This window comes from Hippopotamus amphibius, chromosome 17 (assembly GCF_030028045.1).
Source record: "Hippopotamus amphibius kiboko isolate mHipAmp2 chromosome 17, mHipAmp2.hap2, whole genome shotgun sequence".
Lineage (NCBI taxonomy): Eukaryota > Metazoa > Chordata > Mammalia > Artiodactyla > Hippopotamidae > Hippopotamus > Hippopotamus amphibius.
In genome coordinates, this window is record NC_080202.1 from 15,185,645 (window position 1) to 15,206,186 (window position 20,542).

General features: G+C 38.0%; 1 protein-coding gene and 2 non-coding genes across 12 annotated transcripts in view; all 3 read left to right on the forward strand.

The window, feature by feature from the left end:
* Positions 1-20,542, forward strand: part of SSH2 (slingshot protein phosphatase 2) — a 226,038-nt gene that overhangs the window by 155,548 nt on the left and 49,948 nt on the right. For all 10 annotated transcript variants that reach the window (XM_057716369.1, XM_057716361.1, XM_057716363.1 and 7 more), the window contains 2 exons: positions 8,813-8,916; positions 13,061-13,125. In XM_057716369.1, the coding sequence (XP_057572352.1) occupies positions 13,087-13,125 (39 nt within the window). In that variant the 5' untranslated portion in view covers positions 8,813-8,916; positions 13,061-13,086. The remainder of the gene's footprint in view (positions 1-8,812; positions 8,917-13,060; positions 13,126-20,542) is intronic.
* Positions 16,283-16,362, forward strand: LOC130841111 (small nucleolar RNA U2-19). Its single transcript, XR_009050152.1, has one exon. It is a non-coding gene; the product is annotated as a small nucleolar RNA U2-19 (small nucleolar RNA).
* Positions 16,509-16,578, forward strand: LOC130841110 (small nucleolar RNA U2-30). The gene has a single exon (XR_009050151.1). It is a non-coding gene; the product is annotated as a small nucleolar RNA U2-30 (small nucleolar RNA).

The following is a 20,542-nucleotide window of genomic DNA, read 5'->3' on the forward strand; positions in this document are numbered from 1 at the left end:
CTCTGGGAATGAGAAGTCTAATCCAGGTGAAGGTGTTTGAAGATCAAGAGGACGAGAAATTTGGGGACAAAGCTGTTGAATGTTCATCTATATGAACAATGGAATCTCTTAAGATTGTAGTAGAAATCAGGGTGTAAAGAGAGAAGATTGAGCAAGATAAGGAGTAAATTAAAGATAGTGACAAGGATGTCAGACGGTGACAGCAACAAAAAATAGAAGGTGCCCAGAGCCTCACTAGAGGCTCTGCGTAAAGGTGAAAGAGAAATGGTCTGAAAGCAGGGGTTGACGTTTTGGCCAAGTGCTTTTTAAAAGCCCAGCTTACATTCCTGCTGCAGGTGTGTTTAAAATACCTGGAAAGGCATTTGTTGAATCATGCAAATGAAATGATATTGCAAATGAACAGTTTTTCTGAGTTAATCTCCTTTTGTTTTGTTTTGTTTAATCCCACCAACTATTTAAAATTTGGTACTAAGTAATGTTGGTCATGTCTCTTGGTGATCAGTACATCCTGCATTTTAAATACTGAGAAAGAGCTGTTTAGGTCATTTAGTTTTTGGTTCAGACAGCATTTAAGCTTTACCTTTCTGAAAGAAAAGTATTTAAGTCTAGAGTTTTGGGCCACAGGACTGAGAAGCTTTATTAATTCAGCCTGTAAAGGAAATGGGCTAAGGTGGTTTCTCCCCTCCTTGGAGAGGAGGACCTTCCTGAAAACAAAACTCCCCAGCACTGTCAGTCATTAGGAGGACTAGTGTCAGTTGTGTTAGGAAGTGCTTGAAACCAACTCCTTTCATAGGCACCGAAGGGGTTTTTTTTTTGGTGGGGGCGTGGGATGTTTGTTTTTATTTTTCTGAGGAGGGGTGGGTGGAATATTGGCAGGTGGCTGTTGGAGATGAGGCTGAGACTTGCTAGAGTGGCTGCAAAGGGGCAGGAGTTAGAAGGCGGCAATAGTGTCATGAGAAGTTCTGGTCTCTGAATCTTAACTCAGACTCAGGAAGTGTTTGGTGGCCAGACTGCTCAGTATAAGTCCAGGGTGGTGGCTGCCTAGAGGAGCTGGAGAGAGTGGGTGCTTCCCTCAAAGGTATTCACAAATAAAGATGATTTTACATCTGTGCTGGTCTCACAAAATGTGCTGAATTAGGCCCACCTGCTCCAGTTGGAGCCATAACCTAGACCCTCTCTAAGGGCCCTCCAGCTCTGACATTTCATTATTTTGTAGTACTTAAAAAATCCAAACCAAAAGCTAAACACTTTAAATCCCTGAAAGGAGGTCAAGTGTGTATGTGACCAGACAGCATCTAGAAAGAAACACCTTTGGTTTGAGAGAAGACTGCAAAGGAACCAAGGGCCGGGCAGGTATCCACTTCTTTTCCCATGTAGGCTTTCTTGCCCTCCTGCCTAGGCCTTATGGTCTTCCTTATTACTTCTTGTTTTTGGCATCTAGTTTTTGATTTTTTTCTTTAAAAGCAATGTTTAGGATCCAACAAACATATTAAAGGAAAAAAAAAGAAGCAACTTTAAGAAACAGCATGAAAGTATTTGCCTCATGGGAGTATGTCTAAATATTTCCCTATCCAGACCTGAACTTTTTCAGGATACCATGAAAAATAGAACAAATATCACACTAGGCTTTGCTGTGAAATCCTGCCTTTGTTCTCTTTAGATGAACTGACCAGATGTGTTCTTTAACTGCTGGTTGCTTCAGATTATTAAGTTGGCAAATATGTCCTGTTATGGTAACCTCTAATTTAGGATAAAGGGTTAAAGTGCCACCCTGGGTTTCAGATGACATGGGCCTTAGTCTGTGCTCCACTGCTATCCAGCCATGTGACTTGGGGCAAGTTACTCGATTCTCTGAACTTCAGTTGATGTATCAGATTATCTGTTGCAAGCTCAGAAATGAATTTTAACTATCTTAAGCAAAATATTTCTTAGAAGGATGTCAGAGCTTACCTAATGGATGGGAGACTAGAAGACCAAACTTAGAGAACAGGCAGGAGCCAAGGGCATTCAAGGAAAGCCCGGGAGCAGTTGTAGATTGGTCCATACCTTGCTACTGTCTCCACTGTGAATGTGACCATCCCCCACTCACCCTACTCACTTGGGTCACTTGCCTGAGATTCAGAAGAGACTTTCCAACTGGCCAGGCCTAAACCACATGCCAGCTTCCTGCAAGGCCCCTTGCAGCTCCCGAGTTGGAGGGTTACCATGACCAGGCACATTTGGGGGATTCCCCAGAAAGAGATTAGGGTGAAATTAGAAAGGAGAGCTCTATTGCTAGACAGCCAGAAACCAGAAATGTCAACTCAGATGTGCCCCCATCTGTAGAAATTGAAAGGTTGAATTGTATGGCCAGTGGTAAAATTATTGATCCTAGATTGTGTTTCTATATGGACATTTCTAAGATGCACATGTTTGAGGCAAAAAATGGAATAGTTACAAGATCTTACCAGTAAATGAACATTCAAAATGAGTAAAAGAAAAGGAATATTCTGGGGTTGTTTTCCCCCTCCAAATTATGCTCTGTAGAGAAAGGACCAGGAAGTTTAGTCCTGATGGAATTTGTCCCTCAGCGGTGAACAAACAGACCTTTTTTTTTTTTTTTCCTTTGTGGAAAAGTAGGAAAGGGGGGCGGAAATAGCTGTATCTGAAGGTAGTTCTGCTGGGCATTGTGCAACAGAGTTTAAGTGGAAGATTAGCTGTAACTAGAATGGTCTGGTGGTTGCAGTTAATGAATAAGAACTGCCTTAAGCTCTTCTCTACTTTGCCAGTGATTGGTTTACTAATGTACCCCAGCCTCTGCTTGTCTGCTGATAAAAAAGAGAGAAAAATTCCTGCTGCCTGCATTCACAGGCATGTGTTTGGGAGTTTATGCCGTGGGTAGGGAAGAGGGTTCCAGGTATTCATTGCCATTCAAACATTGTCACTTGAACTTATGGCCTGTGTGTTGGAGATGGGGTGGGGATTGTTTAATTATAGGGAATAGTGCATACAATATTTGGGTTTGGATTTTCTCCTGTTGTAATCAAAATTTCTTTAGGATTACAGAATTAAACTTTTCTCATTACCTGGAAGTGTGCTTTTGACTTTTGTAGCCATGTTTCATCTATCAAGGCACAGTAGTGACTTTGTCCTTCCTGTTTTTTGGATTTAGCCAGACTTTTTCAGGAGGCACTAGTGTTGATAGCTCTGTAGTCCTTTGGCCTCTGGTCTGATATTTGAAACTTTTTATTATGAAATTACCTTTCTATGTGATGGTGTCACACTGGGTGGGGACATGAATTCTTTTCCACCTAAAGGGATTGACAGAGCTGCCCTACTACCTTGAATCTGAAAATTAGACAACTAAATAAGCAGAGAAAGCTTATCAGGAAAGGAAGAGTGTTGTTAGGAGAGTGGAATGTATTTGAAAGTTTCCCATAAATAAATATTCTTCAAGATAAAAATATAACAGTTCAGATTATGTGTGTTTGAATTTTACATAAATGCTAACTAGCCTACCTTATGCAATTATATTTTGTGCCGTCAGTATTACACAATAATTGCCTATGAATTTTGGCTTCAGGCAGAAATGCCAAACTCAAGAGTTTGGCATTAGAAACCTTATAAACATGAAAATCTACTTTCTTCATTTTAATGTTAAAGTAAAAAGCATTACACCTACTTTATGAAACTTGATTTCCCATAGTAAATGATTGATTTCATCCTGTGTGTTATATGTAAAACAGAAAAATGTCTGTCAAACTAACATGTAGCAGTTTGGCCAGGTGTGTTGTTGCTTTGTTTTGTTTCCCTGACCTTCCTGATGGTCATGGATGACCACCCTGGCCTCAGAACAGTTAAGTATTTTCTTCCCTTAGTTGACCTTCTCCTCTACAATTTGCCTGAGAAGAAACTACCAGTTAACAAATTTCATGCTTTGGAAAGTGTTTTTGATTGGGAGGGATTGGCACAGAGTGCTTCCCCAAATTATTTAAAGCAGAGTACTCGTTCCTCTGTTTTTGAGGCTAAAATGCTACTATCATTCCCAGTTCTTTTCTCTACTGTCCAGCCCATCTGGATTCATCTCTTAGCCAGATGTTCTTCATTCCCCTCAGTAAAGTCTTTCTGTTCATGGCCTTGATAGGGGGAATAAAAAAGGAATGGGAAGAGTTGAGATCTAAATGGATTTCAGTCCTTCTTCACTTTTGTACCTACTTTTAAATTATGTTCCGTAGGGAAGACATTGAGTTTCATCTTTCATAAACTATATCATAGAACTAGAACAGCATAGTAGAGAATGATTCAGAGCAGGAGCTTTCAAGTCAGACCTTGGTTTGAATCCTTGCTCAGAGGATTGCTAGCTAGCTGTATAATCTTGGGCAGATAATTTACCGTCTCTGAGCCTCTCAGTCTCTTGTGTAAATTGGGAGTAAAAAAATAGTACCTACTTCATAAGATTGTTGTGAAACTTAAATGAAATGATGTAAAGTGCTTAGCTCAGTGCCTGGCATACAGTTGGCATCTACTCAAGTTATCTGTTATTAGCTCAGTTCATATATCAAACTAGGGATGACTTGCCGTTTGCTGAGCAAGTGATCTTACAGCAAGAGCAGAGTAGATGTTCTTCAATTGTATTCTGATAAAGACTGGAGAATTTCACTGTGTTAGAAAGATGATCCTTGTCGTTTTCTCATTAAGCAGCTAATTACTCTCCATCTTTAGATTCGGAGAGTGTTCTTTATCTTGTGTTTTCCTTAATGTGGAGATTCTTAAGTCCTCCAGGGTTTGTATTTAATTTGGGCATCTGTAATCACATACAGATGGCTTCATAGAATTTACTGGAACAGTCCTTCCTGGGCCAGGGCCTAGAGAACTGGTCAGTTCAGAAAACGTGTAAAAGTTTTCACCTACCTTTCTAGATTTTAAATTAGAGACCAACTCTCTGTTGATTGACTCTTTAGCCAGCTGCTTCAGAAAGACGAATATTTGCATAAATGAGACTCGCTATTCTAGCAAGATATATACCAAGCCTTTACCTTACACTGAAGTACATGTGATTAAATTTACATATTTCTTCATATGCAAATGAAGCATTTAATTTTCAAGTTGTAATTGATCCTCCTAACTCTGGTGGTTTCAGATTTTATTTTTTCACTTCCATGCCACCATGCTACCATCCCATCTTTGATAGCATTTATAGAGCTTTGACTTTTTTTCAGTGATGAAAAAGATTTTTTGTAATTAGCTACACTTTCATTCCTGGTCCCCTTGTGACCAACAGTTTATGCCACTTTTGTGATAACTGGGGAGTCATAATCTAGGGCCACAGAATAAAAAGGATTGATCTTACCATCCAGAGTGTATCTGCCTTGACTCTCTGGAGGCCTAGATTGTACCTTAGGGTAGTCTTCTGACCCAGCTGGATCTGCTGTGCATTTTGTTGTATCAGAAAAGTTTGTTGAGATTTGTATAAATGATTCAAATGGAGTGGCATCATTTCCCTTATACCAATTGTGACTTTGACTCCTGGTTTTTCTTTTATAATCAGGCATTTTCCGGGTAGCATTGACTTAACCAAGGCCCTTGTCCTCCACTCCAACCCTCCACTTGTGAAAGCACTACGTACATTTTAAAGAACACACTTAAGAAACATGCTTTACAGCATAAGCAACAAATGTATCTAAGAACAATATTCCAAACACTCTAAAAATCAGGAAGTCAGTGTGTTTGTCAGAGAGAAACTACCTTTTTCTCAGAGAAGGAATGACTGAAATAAGCTGTCAACAAATATGCTTCTTTAGTAGATGTAGAGACCACTTTGTGTACTGGAAACCAAAGTGCCCATAGCTGTTAACTTGCCTGCTGATAGGTAGACTATTTAGCCTTTATTTTTAAAATGTTTTCATTTAGTAAAGCAGACAGTTGCTGTGTTGGCAGAAGTGTGAATGTCATTTCCTGTCTGTGGTGTACCCCACTCATCCTGTCACTCAGACATTTTGTTTTAGGTTGTTCCTGTAATGTGAGTGAAACAGAGTGACCCACAGCAGGGTGACATGTGCATACCACGAATGTAACAAGAGACAAGACTTGTGCAACAGACCACAAGAGCACAATGCTTTATTTAAAGATGAAAACAAAACAAAACAAAAGTCAGCCCCTCCCAGCCAGCATGCAGAATTTTTAAGTGGCCTCTGTGGAGTCTTATGTTTGTTTTTAGAAGGCATGTTCCAGTCTATTTAGCAAGTTACCTCAAAGGTTTATCAGCTTCATGTCACATGATTGATAAAATTGAGTCAGGAACTGACAACATTATAGAGATGATTTAACTTCATTTAATCAATTAATTTATTGTCAAACATTTGTATTTTACAGTCCAGTAATCTGCCACATATATTGAATTCTGTAATCATTACTTTTTACCTGTGAGATTACAGAATTCCTATTCTCTTGTCCTTAAATTACAGTTCCTGTTGCAGTGATGTGTCAGATAAAAGAGTATGGGGAGGGGGGAACCCCTGGGATGAATTCATTTATCCATCAAATATCTGTCAGGCTCCTAAGATGTGCTTGGCACTGTTTCCAGTGTTGAAGCATTCTATCATAGGGAGATGACCACAATCGAGTATACAAGTGAATAAATGTAATTTTAGTTTATGATCAATATCCTGAAGGAAGCAGAATAGAACAGATTAGAGTATGATTGGGATGAGGGGAGAGGTGATGATACTGAAGCTGTGACTTAAATAGTGACAGGCCAGGAAAAAAGTGTCCCAAGTAGAAAACAAAGAGCACAAGAACCCTGAGAAGGGGCCTGAAATGTAGAAGAAACAGAAGGAAGCCTAGTGCAACCAGATCATAGTAAACAAAAGGGGGAGATGGTATAAGACCAGAGAAGTAACTTCTTATCAGATGTTAAAAGGCCTTGAGGTCCCTGCTAAGGACTTCAGGTTTTATTTATACATACAAAGGGAAGTTGTTGGAGGGTTTTAAGCAGGGAAGTGACATTATATGATATGTATCTGTCTATTTTATTTTATTTTTTTTTATTTTTTTATATCTGTCTATTTTAAAGCGCTCTAGTTGCTGTTTGGTAAGTGGATAACAGTGATACAGAAGGAATTGCAGACAGACCAGTTTAGAGGCTTTTTGCTGATATAATGTCTGGGATTAGTTTCACTTCAGGGACAGGGCGAAAGAGGTGAAGATATAGAAGAAACAAGATTGGCCGTGAATTAAAGCTGAAATGTATGAGAACATGGGGGGCTCATATATTATTGCCTCTTCTTTTGTGTATGTTTGAAATTTTCTGTAATAAAACACTTAAAAGAAAACTTTTTAACAGTAGTCTAAGTGAAAAACAGTGGTGCCCTGGACCATTGTCAGAGTGGTAATGGAGATACATGGGCATATTCAAGATATATTTGAAAGTAAATCGCATAGGTCTTGCAGATGAATTCGATATATATTGTTGGAAATAGAGAAACCAAGGATGACTGTTACATGTTTGTCCCAAACAGCTTGGGTGGATGAGGCTAGGGATCAAGTTTGCAGGGGATTCTAGAGATTAATTTTGGCAATGTAAATTTGAAATGTGAATTGTGGAAATGTTGAGTAGGCAGGGCAGTGTAATTTACAATACATTAGCTAACACAGAATGGCGTACTCACAAGCAATCTTGAAATCCTTCATTGTGTTTTCTAAACTTTGTCATTAGTGATTTAGAAGGTCTATCCTTTTCAGATTCTGTAGATAACATCAAAAGGCTTTGTCTTTGATATGAAATAATTCGGATACAGTTTCTATGGATGTCTCCTGGTAATTGTATTTTGAATAGCCTCTGTCCTGAGCAGTAAATTGTTACCCACCTCGTTGAGCTATCATTCACGTGAAGGATGTTACCATGGAGGGCAAACTCCATGGGTTGAACGTAATTCCTGTGCACTACTCCTTTTCAGAGCATGTGGAAATGCAAGTTTGTGAAAGTAAAATTTTGAGTAACACTTTAGTGTGATGTGTGTATATTTTAAATATAAATCTTTTATGCAAACTTTGAATCTATTGTTACTAGCTAAGTATCGTAACGTATTTCACATCTGATTAGAGCACCAGTGAAACACCATTATTGACAAACATAGATCTATTAGCTCTATTAGTCGTTAAACTAATATTTGTTAAGGGCACCACTCTAAGAAGCTTCTTATTCTTATTGACTTCTCACAACAATCTCAATTTATTTATTAATCCCTGTTTTAATAGATAAAGAAATTTAGGCCCCCTAAGAGTCACTCAGGTAAGAAGTAGCATAGCTAGAATTCAAACCCAGGCAGTCTGGTTCCAGAGCCTTTACCCTTGTATTTCCAGAGCCTTCACTCTTAACTGCTACCATGTAATGTATATAGAATATTGTAAGTTTTGTTTCAGAAAAATTATCTATGGTAGACAGGACTGTGTGAGTAACCAGAGTGTCTCTCTCTCTCTTTTTTTTTTTTTTTAACTGAAGTATAGTTGATTTACAATTAGTTTCTGGTGTACAGCAAAGTGATTCAGTTTTTTTATATATATATGTATATAATATATATATATATATTCTTTTTCATATACTTTCCCATCATGGTTTATTACAGGATATTGAATATAGTTCCCTGCACTATACAGTAGGACCTTGTTGTTTATCAGTGTCTCTTTCGATTTTATTTTTACTTCATCCCATGAGGTTGGAACTTTAGAAGAGGGAAGAGAAAATAATCCCAAAGTCGATCTTCATCTTACTCTTTGATTTTCTTCCTTAAATTACTTGTTTATTTATTTATTTATTTTTACTTTTTCCTTATAGCATCAGCGAGAGCTTTCTAACTGTCAAAGGTGCTGCCCTTTTTCTGCCACGGGGAAATGGCTCGTCCACACCAAGAATCAGCCATAGACGCAATAAGCATGCAGGTAAAGCTCCACGTATGCAAGTCCTTTTCTTGGTTTCTTTGCCTTTTGTTTTGTTCTAAAAGACTGACTACCTCATTGCCGTTTCTCCAACAGTTCTGTAATAGTGAAAGAAAGTATTGTACTCTGCTGTAATCACCTTTCTTTTACTCTCATAGACCATTTTTTTTGGCACTTAGCAGAATACCTTATACATGAAGTAGATATTCAATACATTTTTGTTGGCAAAATAATAAGGTACAAAAAGACGCTAATGAAAGTCTTATGTGACAGCTCGATTAAGGTTTTGGTAATCAGCTAAAAGCTGTTCAGATGTTTCCTCAGATCGTATGCAAAATCAGTTAACCAAAGATGACTTTTTTTCTGTCTGCTCTCTAGTGATGTTATAAGGAGACTAATATGGTATATAAATAAAGTAAATTCAGTGTCACTATTGTGATAACAGGACTTATATCACATATTAAAATACTAGTTCTTAACTATCAGAGTCTACTTCTTGATTGTGTTCATGCTAAAAAGACTGAAAATTAAATCAGAGGACTTTTATAGAAACAAGACGTCTTCAAATAAATGTTCGCTTAAGGATGAGTATAATACTCTGATTTCAAAATAACCTGCTAATATCCTGTACCCAATACCAATGTGAGGCTTTTTTCCCCACACATCCAAGCAGTTCTCAGCAACCAGCCAGGTGTCCTGCAATTCAACTCAATTCTGACACTATCTACCTGGAAATAGTGTCAGATTCCACAGGTTAAGGACTCAGTTGTATAAGGCTGTCCCCCTTATCCCCCACTTCAGATACCAATCACAAGTCCAGGTTGTCTATAGATTGGAAGTTCCAATGACCCCTTCCTTGGGTTTGTTTAATTTGTTAGAGCAGCTCACAGAACTCAGAGAAACATTTTACTTACTGGATTACTGGCTTATTATAAAAGGATATAACTCAGGAACAGCCAGATGGAAGAGATACATGGGGCAAAGTGTGTGGGAAGAGGCATGGAGCTTCTATGCCCTCTCTGAATGTACACCTCCCCAAATCTCCATGAGTTCACCAATCTGGAAGCACCCTGAACCCTGCCCTTATGGGTTTTTGTGGAGGCTACATTACATTGGCATGATTAATTGAATTATTGGTTATTGGTGAACCATTCAACTTACAGCCCATCTCCCCTGCCCAGATAAGGAAGTTCCAACCCTCTAATCACACGGTTGGTTCCCCTGGCAACCAGCCCCCATCCCTAGGTGCTTTCATAGAGTCACATCATTAATAGAACAAAAGACACCTTCGTTGCTCCCATCACTTAAGAAATTCCAATGATGTTAAGAGCTCTGTGCCAGGAACTGGACAAAGACCAAATATATATTTCTTATTATAAATCACTATATCACACCCACTTACAGTAGTGTACACATTTAATATTTTCATATGTTAGACTGCTCTAAAGTCAGGTGCATCTGTGGTGATGAGGTTAAGAAAGAATTGAAGAAAGTTAGTCTAGGGAAAGAGGACTCCAGGTATAGGATATCCACAGTTTAGAAAAATCAACCTTATGCTTCTCTTCTAACAGTAGGCCTATTTTGTTTTATTTTTGGGAAAAAAATGTTTGTTGTCCTGAGGACAATAATCCTCAAAGAAATCCTTTGTATAGCATTGATCAGAGAAATCCTGATCAATGCTATAGAAAGAGTGTTTGCTTATTGTCCAAAATATGCCATTGGATGACATGTTATCTCCAGGAGTGGAAGAAATTGGAATTACCAAGAAGAGAACAAAGAAGACTGTAAACCTTGAGTGTGTAGGTCAGAGGTGAAAGCCAGAAATACTGGGTTCCATTGAGCCAGTAGTTGAGCTTAGCTCCAGTCCAGATAATCTTAGCTATTTTAGTGGCTGCCCTACTTCTTGTTTGGGCCTTCATCTAGTTACAAATGTAGCAGCTCAGAATTACAATCCATTCCATTGGATAGTATTATCCTCCTACCAAAATTCTTCAGCCATGGAATATTTTTAAAAGAGGCAGGCAAAAAAACTCTTTGGAAAATCAGCTTTGTATTATATTTCCTAAAAGCCTTCCTCTTCAATGCCAACCACCAGAGTTGAGGGAGACACTCCCCCCTCACCATCAAAACTTGAATGCACAGAGGAAGTAGACCTAGCTGAGCTTTGAGTTTCTGTTTGGTGTGGATATTTATCACTTACAGTAAAAAGAAGACAGAATATTGGTTTAAATCCAGCTTGTCTGACTGAGATGTTAGGCAAATTGCTCTGTGGCATGTAATGGTAAGTGAGGTCAGTGGCTTTTAAAGCTCCTGGCCCTGGTTGGTCTTCTTCTTTGGTCAAACTTCCACACTCAGCTGCCACCCAGGTTCTACTTGACCTTATTCACTTAGCTTTCTCCATATCAAAAAGAAAAGCAGATTTAACACAAGCTGAATGGACTTTATTTGTGATCCAGACCAGAACAGATGAGGCAATGTAAGTATAAATGCAGCTCACAGAGCCAGAGCTTCCCATGAGCTGGAGCTCCCTTGGCCGAGCCCGCAACTGAAAGATGATGGCAGAATTGCGAGCAGATCAGGGGCTTACTCTGTCTAATTATACTTTCTTATGCATGTTTCTTGAACAAGTTAGAATTTTATCTGGGCTTCATTAATAATGTCCAAGTTCTGTTTTATAACAAAAAATGATACTATAAGTGAATGTCTGCTAACATTTTAAAGAGAAACAACCAAAAGTCTTTAAAATGAAACTGAAGTCTAAAACTTAGCTACCAGCAGTGAAGTACATAAAAACAAAATGTAGGAAAAGGATCTTAATGGTATGGGTCTATTGCCTCTGCTAGTCTCTGTGAAGGACAGTTTCCCAGTAGAAAATACCCAGTTTGTTCATGGCAGTACTTTTCACCACTAACGAACCTGAGCTTCCTCATATCTAGCTGGCGTAAGAAGCTCTACTGTAGGGGTAGGGCTCCCTGACTTTTGTCGGACTGTCTAAGAAGACAGCTGGATCTTTAGGCCAGTAGTGCTTGGAGTGGGGTCTTAGGGCCATTTTTTTTTTTCTTCCTGTCTCTCTCTACTTCTTGCATATATCAGTATTTCATCTCATAATTAACAGCTATGAAGTTACCTGGAAGAAAATTATGTGTGTAGATTCTGAGGCCAATATGAGAACAGGTTACGTTGGCATCCATGATTATGCGGCTACGTCAGTCACGTTAACACCTAAAAAAGGGTTACGCAGGAGTGAAATTTTTTTGTTCTTTGTCACCATTTATGACAGCACCTTATCTAATTAGCTCCTACTAGCCAAAGCTTTAGATTTCCTAGTACAGAACAGGGAGTATGAGGAAATCTATAAGAGTTTAATACAAAGAAATTTCAACTTAGTTTAATAGAATGTATAAAAACAAGGTGGGGGGGAGTTGAGGGAGGGAGGGAATATGGGGATATGTGTATAAAAACAGATGATTGAACTTGGGTACCCCCCAAAAATAATAAATAAATTAAAAAAAAACAGAAACAAGTGAGGATTGAAATAATGATTGGCCATTTTAAAGCACCTAATAATATGTTCACTAGAATATATATCCCTTGAGAACTGCTGTATTTAATAAGTACTGCCTTTTTAATATCAGCTACTAATGTGGAGATCATTTTTAGCTGTTGACATTATTCTAGGGAGGGAATCGAAAATTCTTCTAAGATTTAAGTGCAACTGAATATTACAATTACAGAAATAGGAATGGCAAAATGGTTAGCTTTTTAAGAGTTAGAGATAATTCTAACACTATATATCATACACCCCAATTTCAAGATTCCTTAGATTCCAGCTTCAGGAGGCCTGAAAGCACAACTAGCGCTTTCTCTGCCCAGCAGATCTCACCATCGCTCTCATCAATATCAGTCATGGTACAAAACTGTGATTGGTTTCAAGTAAAGCTTAAACACAAAGCAAATACTTAGATTTAAAAGTGAATGTATAGAGATGCAGTCTACCATTCTTATTAAGACACTCAATTTCTGTATCTAATTAGAGTCCCTCAGTGACCCAGAACTTTCTTTTACACAAGTTATTAGGGTAGAAGGAATCCTCTCTGTTAACATTACAATGGAGAATAATTATCCTTTGTTATGTAAATTTCACCAGGTGATCTCCAACAGCATCTCCAAGCAATGTTCATATTACTCCGCCCAGAAGACAACATCAGGCTGGTAAGTTAGTGGTATTATTGTAACTTTCTTCCTCAAAAGACTGTCTAAGATAGCAAACATTAAACGTTCATTTTTATGTCCCAACACAGTGCTGGGAACTATGTGGAATAGAAAAGGAGAATGACATGTCCCCATTATCAAAGAGTGTAGAATGTAATTGGGGATATGAGTTAATCTGAAATGATGTGAAATAATTTGATGGTTCAAGACTTGATGAGCACCAGTTCGTAAGTTATTGACCATAACACCAATTAAAATTCAGAAAAAAGAGAACTAGAGGGCCTAGTTGAGGAAGGTTTTATATAGACAGTAGAGCTTAAGCTGGGTCTTGAAAGATGATGAGATTGGCAGAAAGAAAGAAGACAGTCATTCTAGATGAGGGTGTGACTGAAGCAAAAGCACACATAAGAGGAACAAGGAGAGAGTAAAGGGGCCAAAAAAAGTTTATGCTGGTATCAGAGTTAGGAGACCTGGGCCTAGAGACAGCCATGTGATGTCGGACAAGTCACTTAGCCTGTCTGTGCCTGCTTCCTTATTTCTTTTCTACCTCTCACAGTGGAGAGAATCAAATGGACGCTAAAGCGTACCGAAGAGTGTAAAATGCTGCCTAAGTATAGGGACTGTTGTTACTACAGGGAAGTTAAGACACCAAATACAAAGCAGGCAAATAGGGACTTAATGCTTCAAACTAGAGGTCTCAATCTGGCAGTCCACAGGCCAGAGATATGTTTTGTTTGGACCACACAGTGGTTTTTGTTGCTGTTGTTTTAAATGAGCCAGAATTTTAAAGTTGGATGATTTCACATAAAAATCCAGACTTGGGACTTTTCTTCAAAAATCAAGAATTTTGGCAACACTGGGACCTTATTCTCACATGGCAAAACTTGGCTAGACTTAGTGGGGGGAGGGTATCAATGTGGCCAGGGTTCTTAATTTACTGTAATTTCTACATATTCTGTTGTCTCTTGCACACTAAAGCCAAGTGTCACCATTTGTTATCATTCCTTCACTGTTTTCTTATAGTAGAGCATCTAATAAAAGTAGGAAAATAAAAATGGGATGAGTATGATTCTTTGTGTAAAGTAAAAAGTATTTCTACCCATTTAATATTCACATGGCCTACTCCACTCATTTACATTGCCTATCTGACCCTCTAATATTTAATACCTTTAGTACCTCTACCTCTTCAGTAAGCTGTAGTGAAGCATTACAGGTTTTTGAGCCAAGAAATACATGAGACAGTACAGTATTTAAGAAAGATTCCTCAGAAGCTAATACAGACTAGAGGGGAAGAGGCAGCCATCTTAAATCAGGCAGCCCACTGGGTGGTTCTTGCAGTAATCCAGGTGCATGGTGATGAGCCCTTCTGGGCTAAGGTGGTAACTTGGAAATTGAACTTAATGTATCTGTGGCGACCCAAATAGTTGATCTCTGCTTTCTGTCTGGGAGGAGACAGAATGAGAATACAAGAATGACTGTAAAGTTGATAATCAGCCTTCTGAACTGTATGGTAATTACATTACTCATTCTGTGTTTAAATTCTCTCATTTTTCCTCTTGAATGCTGCCTCTATAGCCTTCTTGACATGGCCACTAATTTTTTTTGAGAAACTCACTTTGAAATTTAAAGGAATTGAAATAAGAAATCCTTCCTTAATTATTTTATATCCTACTTCTAATGTAGCATTATACTTACATAAATCTTGTCTTTATTTCTTGATAGACTTCGATCTTAAGCACTTCCTTGTAAGTGAAAAAAAGGGGGATGTAATTCTTACAGCATTAGTATTTTAAAGCAGTGATGCTCAAACTGTAGAGTACATCAGGATCACCTCCAGGGCTTTGGTGAACTGCCATTTGCTGGACTCCACCTGAAGAGTTTGATTTGGGGAGAAGGAGGCAGTGATAATTTACATTTTCAACAAGTTTTCAAGTGATGCTGCTGCTGGTCCAGGAATCACACTTTGAGAACAACCCCTCAAAACCCTTAAAAATGGTCACTTGCATATATTAGAAATAGAAACAGAAATTTGTGGGTAGTTACCCAAAATTGTGTGCTTTGGTAGCGCTAAAGCTGAGGCCTGTCACTCGCTTTATCTTCTTCTTATTAATAAAATTTCAGAGTTTGGATTGCACCTCTCAATGTTAGAATAATGTCAACCACAAGAGCCTTTGGAAAGCATAAGGGAGCAGTTAGGAAGGCAGAATTGGCAATTAAATTTTTTTCTTTCCTGTTAAAATATGCAGCTTCAGCTGCTTTAGATTTATAAAATATAAATTCAAACAATGTAACTGATGCCTTTGAATTAATCCAGAGTTCAAGTGACAAGCCATTTTACAGCAGTTGTTTTGAATTGTTACAAACACATAGTCATTATGTTTCAAATTATTGAGTGAGTCATCTTCAAGAAAATGAGTGAATACATTGTGTGACTTTGGACAAATTAGCACTTTTCTAACTGAAAGGAGCATTTGTAGACTCAAAGCAAAGCCTTTTGTTTTGAGTTAAATTTGAAATGCTGAAACTCTCATCCTGGGGATTGTGCATAAGGTTAAAGTTTGATAGTCAACTGAAATTCCTGCTTTTATTTTTTTTAATAACCCAACAACAAATAGAGGCACTAAATTCCACATTTTGCTTTAGCATTAAAAATAAGACTAATTTTTCCTCAGGGAAGCTCTGCGTTGTAAATACAGTCTTAAGCATTAACTTTAGTACTTAGGAAAACTGTAGCTGATGAAGACAGTGGTTTTATAGTACTCTTGCACATTATCAAAGACTCATTTAATTAAAAAAAATAGACTGGGAAATTAAGAACTTTCCTAACATTTAAAGTACCTTCAGCTAATGTTTTTAACTAGGTGTGAGGTACTGACAAGGTACTAGGAGGTGTTTTTGAGTAATTTGCAGGAGAGTTTAAGAAACTGAGTTTTTTGGTTTTGTTACAGTACATTGATTTTTTTTTTTCCAAAAAGAAAATGGGTTTTTTTTTTTTTAATCAGACAGTACAGAAAGGCATAGAGAACAAAGTAAAAATCACTTTGTATCCTATACTCCAAGAAAACCATTCTTACTATTTGGATGAGTATCCTTCTAGTCTTAAGTGTATGTTTAAGAGCATGTGTCCAGTTTTTTGGGATCTGCTCTTACTGAACTGGGTCAGTGATGAAAATAGCCAAATCTGAGCATCAGAAAAGCTTGCAGTCTATCTAATGCATGATCTCTGTAGTACTGAGATGCAAAAGTATAAAGTAATTTAAAACAGTAAGGGATTATGTCTGGGGTGTATGTGCTTATAAAGTGAGTGGATTACCGAAGACTTGTCAGTGGTTGAGTGGGATTGGGGGGAGGGGCAGTATGTGTATGAAAAGCTAATCAGTTGTGAGCAGTGATGGAAAGGTTTTACTACTGACCTTTATAACTGTTAAGGTTTCTGCACTTGATCTGAGCTCAGAAGTGAAAGAAAAGAAATGTATCAGGTCAGAGAGTGCCTTTTTTATCCTTTTTTTTTTTCTTTTCACAAAAAGATGAAAATATACATGTTGTTTTACAACCTGCTTTTGTCAGACCTTCCTGTAGGTATCTTTCCGTGTCAGTAAATAGATCTGTTTTAAATGGCTACACAGATGTAAGTCATAGGGTTTGTTTTTCTTTTGTTTGGTTTGGTTTGGTTTTCTTGGCCGCACCCCATGGCATATGGGATCTTAGTTCCGACCAGGGATCGAACCCCCGCCCTCTGCATTGGAAGGGCAGAGTTTTAACCACTGGACTGTCAGGGAAGTACCCCCGTAGGGTTTTTAGGTTTTTTTTTTTTTTTTTAGAATTTTATAGAGATTTTTAAAAATAATAAAATCCAGAGACTCCCTCAGGCTCTATTTCTTTTGAAAACAGTGTTCTTTAGTTCATTAGTGTCACATCTGAAGTCTGTTTTAATTTTAGATATTAAAACAGAACTTCTCTCTGTTCTTTTGGCTAGAATTTAATATTTACATACTTTTGAAACCTTTCTTTCTGATGGATTGGATGAGCTGCCTGTCTAGACATTGGGACTTTATAATGTGGCTTCCCTTAGGATAAACATTGCATGCAGGGACATGATGTAAGACTCTTGGTGGAAAGAGATTAAAGGCAAAGGTGCAGTGTAAACTTAAAGAGGAGTATTTCCTGATGTCAGATGATGTTGAGGAGAGAAGTTATTATATCAGTTTTTGAACTGCTTATAAATCAGATTAAGCATTTAAATGAGGGAAGTTTTAACATTCTTTGATAGATGAGCTTTGAAAACAGGTAGTATCCCTTCAGTAGTATCCTTCAGTATACTTCAGTAGTATCCCTTTCAATGGGAACTTTAATCAGATGCATCTGTATCGTTGTCTTATACCAGTCACCTATTCCATGTAAGTTGTGGAAAGTGAGGAAACATTCGAATTGCTGACAATTCTAATATTAAGGTATTATGTGCAAACTGCCACTTTAAATTCCATTTCTCTGATTGGTTTAATGAATTAGATTACTAGATTTTGTTAATCTTATCCCCAACACAGGAGTGAAATAGACCTCAAACCAGGGTGGGTATTAGTTTTTTCTCTATGCTTTGGCTCTTAAATTTTTATTTATTTCATTAATCTAGAATTTTGAAGCTTAAAGGGAATTTTGAAGCCTCAGGTCCATCCCCTGGCATTGCAAAAAAAAAATTTATAAAGAAATTTGATCTCGTCCTTCTAATTAGGACGTGGGTGTGAAATTAATGTCATGGCTCTTGAGCCCCTGATTAAAGCTCCACTTCCGTTTAGTAAAAATTTAGTAATAACTGTAGGTACTACCTAGAGGTTCGTGATCAAATCCCAAGACCTCTAAGTGCTATTCTTCCATCTAAGAAGCTTAAAGTGGAATGAATCTGTGATGTGCCAGTTACTCAAGCCTAAATCAGTGTGAGATGACTGGGGCCTTTCCCATGAGGTTTATCTTCTGTTCTGATTACATTAAGCAAGGGAGGGCCAAACATTGAAATGGTCTTTATATTTTAAATAGATACATAGATGAACAAACATATATATATCTCACTTTTAAAAGAGAGACACTAATGTTTTATTTGAATACCACAAAGAAACTTGCTACCCACCTGCTAACTTGGCCTGAAAATTTGCGTAGTAGGTAATATATATGGAGGTTGTTTATTTGTTTGTTTTTGTTTTTACCTTTATCAGATTCAGTTTATCCAGTCAGTCCCACTAGTTGGTGTAGTAGTTGTAGATACATGATCAGAAGCACAGTTCAGTTGTTTCCATGCCATTTACATGTGAACCTTTCCAGAAATTCTCAGAGCTTTGACAAGATAAAAGGCCTCTAATATACATATTCAGGAAACTTGAACAGTTACATCAGAGCTTGCCAAAGCAAGGCCATGTTTAGATATGTAATAATATCTGAGATCTTGTTTATGAGAAATTCTAGTTTACCTGCACCAGGTTTTTGGTTAGTTTAATTTTTTTTTGAGTGTTTCTAGAATCATAGAGTCTGTGCTGCCTCTCAGCCCTGCTCATGTGCATTTACTACTATTCATAGCTCTACGTATATAATGCTCACTTGGTCCCAGTCAAATAGGGCTAGACCTTTGTCGGTTTAAATATTAGTTCCTCTTAGCTTCTCACAAATGAATTTGGTTTGAAATGTTCTGTTATTTCAAGGAACATAAAAGTCAGCAGTACAGCTCTCTGCCTAGTACATGGAGTTAGTATAGTGGGAATTACATTCTTGGTATATCAGCTCTTATTAGAAACAAGCTTAGTGTACCTACTTTGGTGTTTGTGCTTACAAGTAGCTTTTACTAGGAGTATCAGAATAGAGGGAAAAGATAGCCAAGAGAGACTCACCTCTGCCTTGCTAGGTGGGTCATTTGATGTCTTTTTTTCTTTGCCTGGCCACTTTTGGAATAGTGACAGAATGAAGGAGGAGACTCCAAGAAGAGCAGCGCTGAAAGAATTTCAGATAGAAATTTCTGTCAAATTTGTGACAGTTCTTGAGCCAGGTGATAGAATTGAAATGGTTTCTCTTCTGAGATAAGGAATGGGGGTGGGGGAGTATTTTATACAGAGGAAATTGCCTCCAGTGCACATCTTCCTGGCTTTTTATTAACAGATAAAAAGAAGAGTAGTCTAGACTGTACACTCCATGAGAGCAGGAACCATATCACTCTCTTCCACCGGTGAATCCTCATGGCTGCTCTGATGATATACACTGTAGATATAGAGTTTTATAGATATTGAATGAATATTGACTAGAAGCCATTTTACTTTTTTATTTTTACTTTTGTTTTTTTTTAATATTTATTTGATTGGCTGTGTTGGGTCTTTTTTGCTGTGCCTGGGCTTTCTTTTTAGTTGCAGTGAGTGGGGGCTACTCTTCATTGTGGTGCGCGGGCTCCTCATTGCCGTGGCTTCTCTTGTTGTGGAGCTCGGGCTCTAGGCACATGGGCTTCAGTAGTTGCAGCACATGGGCTCAATAGTTGTCGCGCATGGGCTTAGTTGCTCTGCGGCATGTGGGATCTTCCTGGCCCAGGGATCGAACCCGTGTCCCTGCATTGGCAGGCAGATTCTCAACCACTGTGCCACCTAGGAAGCCCTATTTTTAAGATTTATAAATATCTTTTTGAGCGTTCTTATTAAGAAAATTCCCAAACATGTAAAGTAGAAAATATATCTGCATGAACCCACTACCCAACTTTAATAACCATCAACATTTTGCCAGATTTCTTTCATTTATCCCCTCCCTCCTTTTTATTCTTTCTTTGCTGGAACTTTTTTTAAACCACTTTATTGAGGTATGATTGACATACGAAAAGTTGTACATATTTAATATATACGGCTGGATTAGTTTAGCGATAAATCTCTACCTGTGAACCATCACCACAGTGTATGTCATATAGACATAGTCATCACCTCTAACAGTTTCCTCCAACCCTCCCTCCCTCCTCTTCCTGCTCAGGATGACGACGATGATGATGATGATGGCGACAGTTAACAAAAGATCTACCCTCTTAGCCAATTTTTTTAATAGACTTTATTTTTTAGAACAGTTTTAGGTTCACAGTAAAACTGAGCAGAAGGTACAGAGACTTCCCACTTACCCTCTATTTCCATTCATGCATAGCCTCCCCCATTATCACCGGCTCCCACAAGAGCTGAACATTTGTTACAATTGATGGACTTACGTTGACACATCATTATTAATCAAAGTCTATAGTTACATTAGGGTCCACTCTTAACTGTTGTACATGTTATGGGTTTTGACAAATGTGTAATGGCATCATGTATCCATTGAGTATCATACAGAGTGATTTCACTGCCCTAAAAATCCTGGTGCTTCCCTAACCCTGGCAACTAGTTTTTTTACTGACTTCATAGTTTTGCCTTTTCCA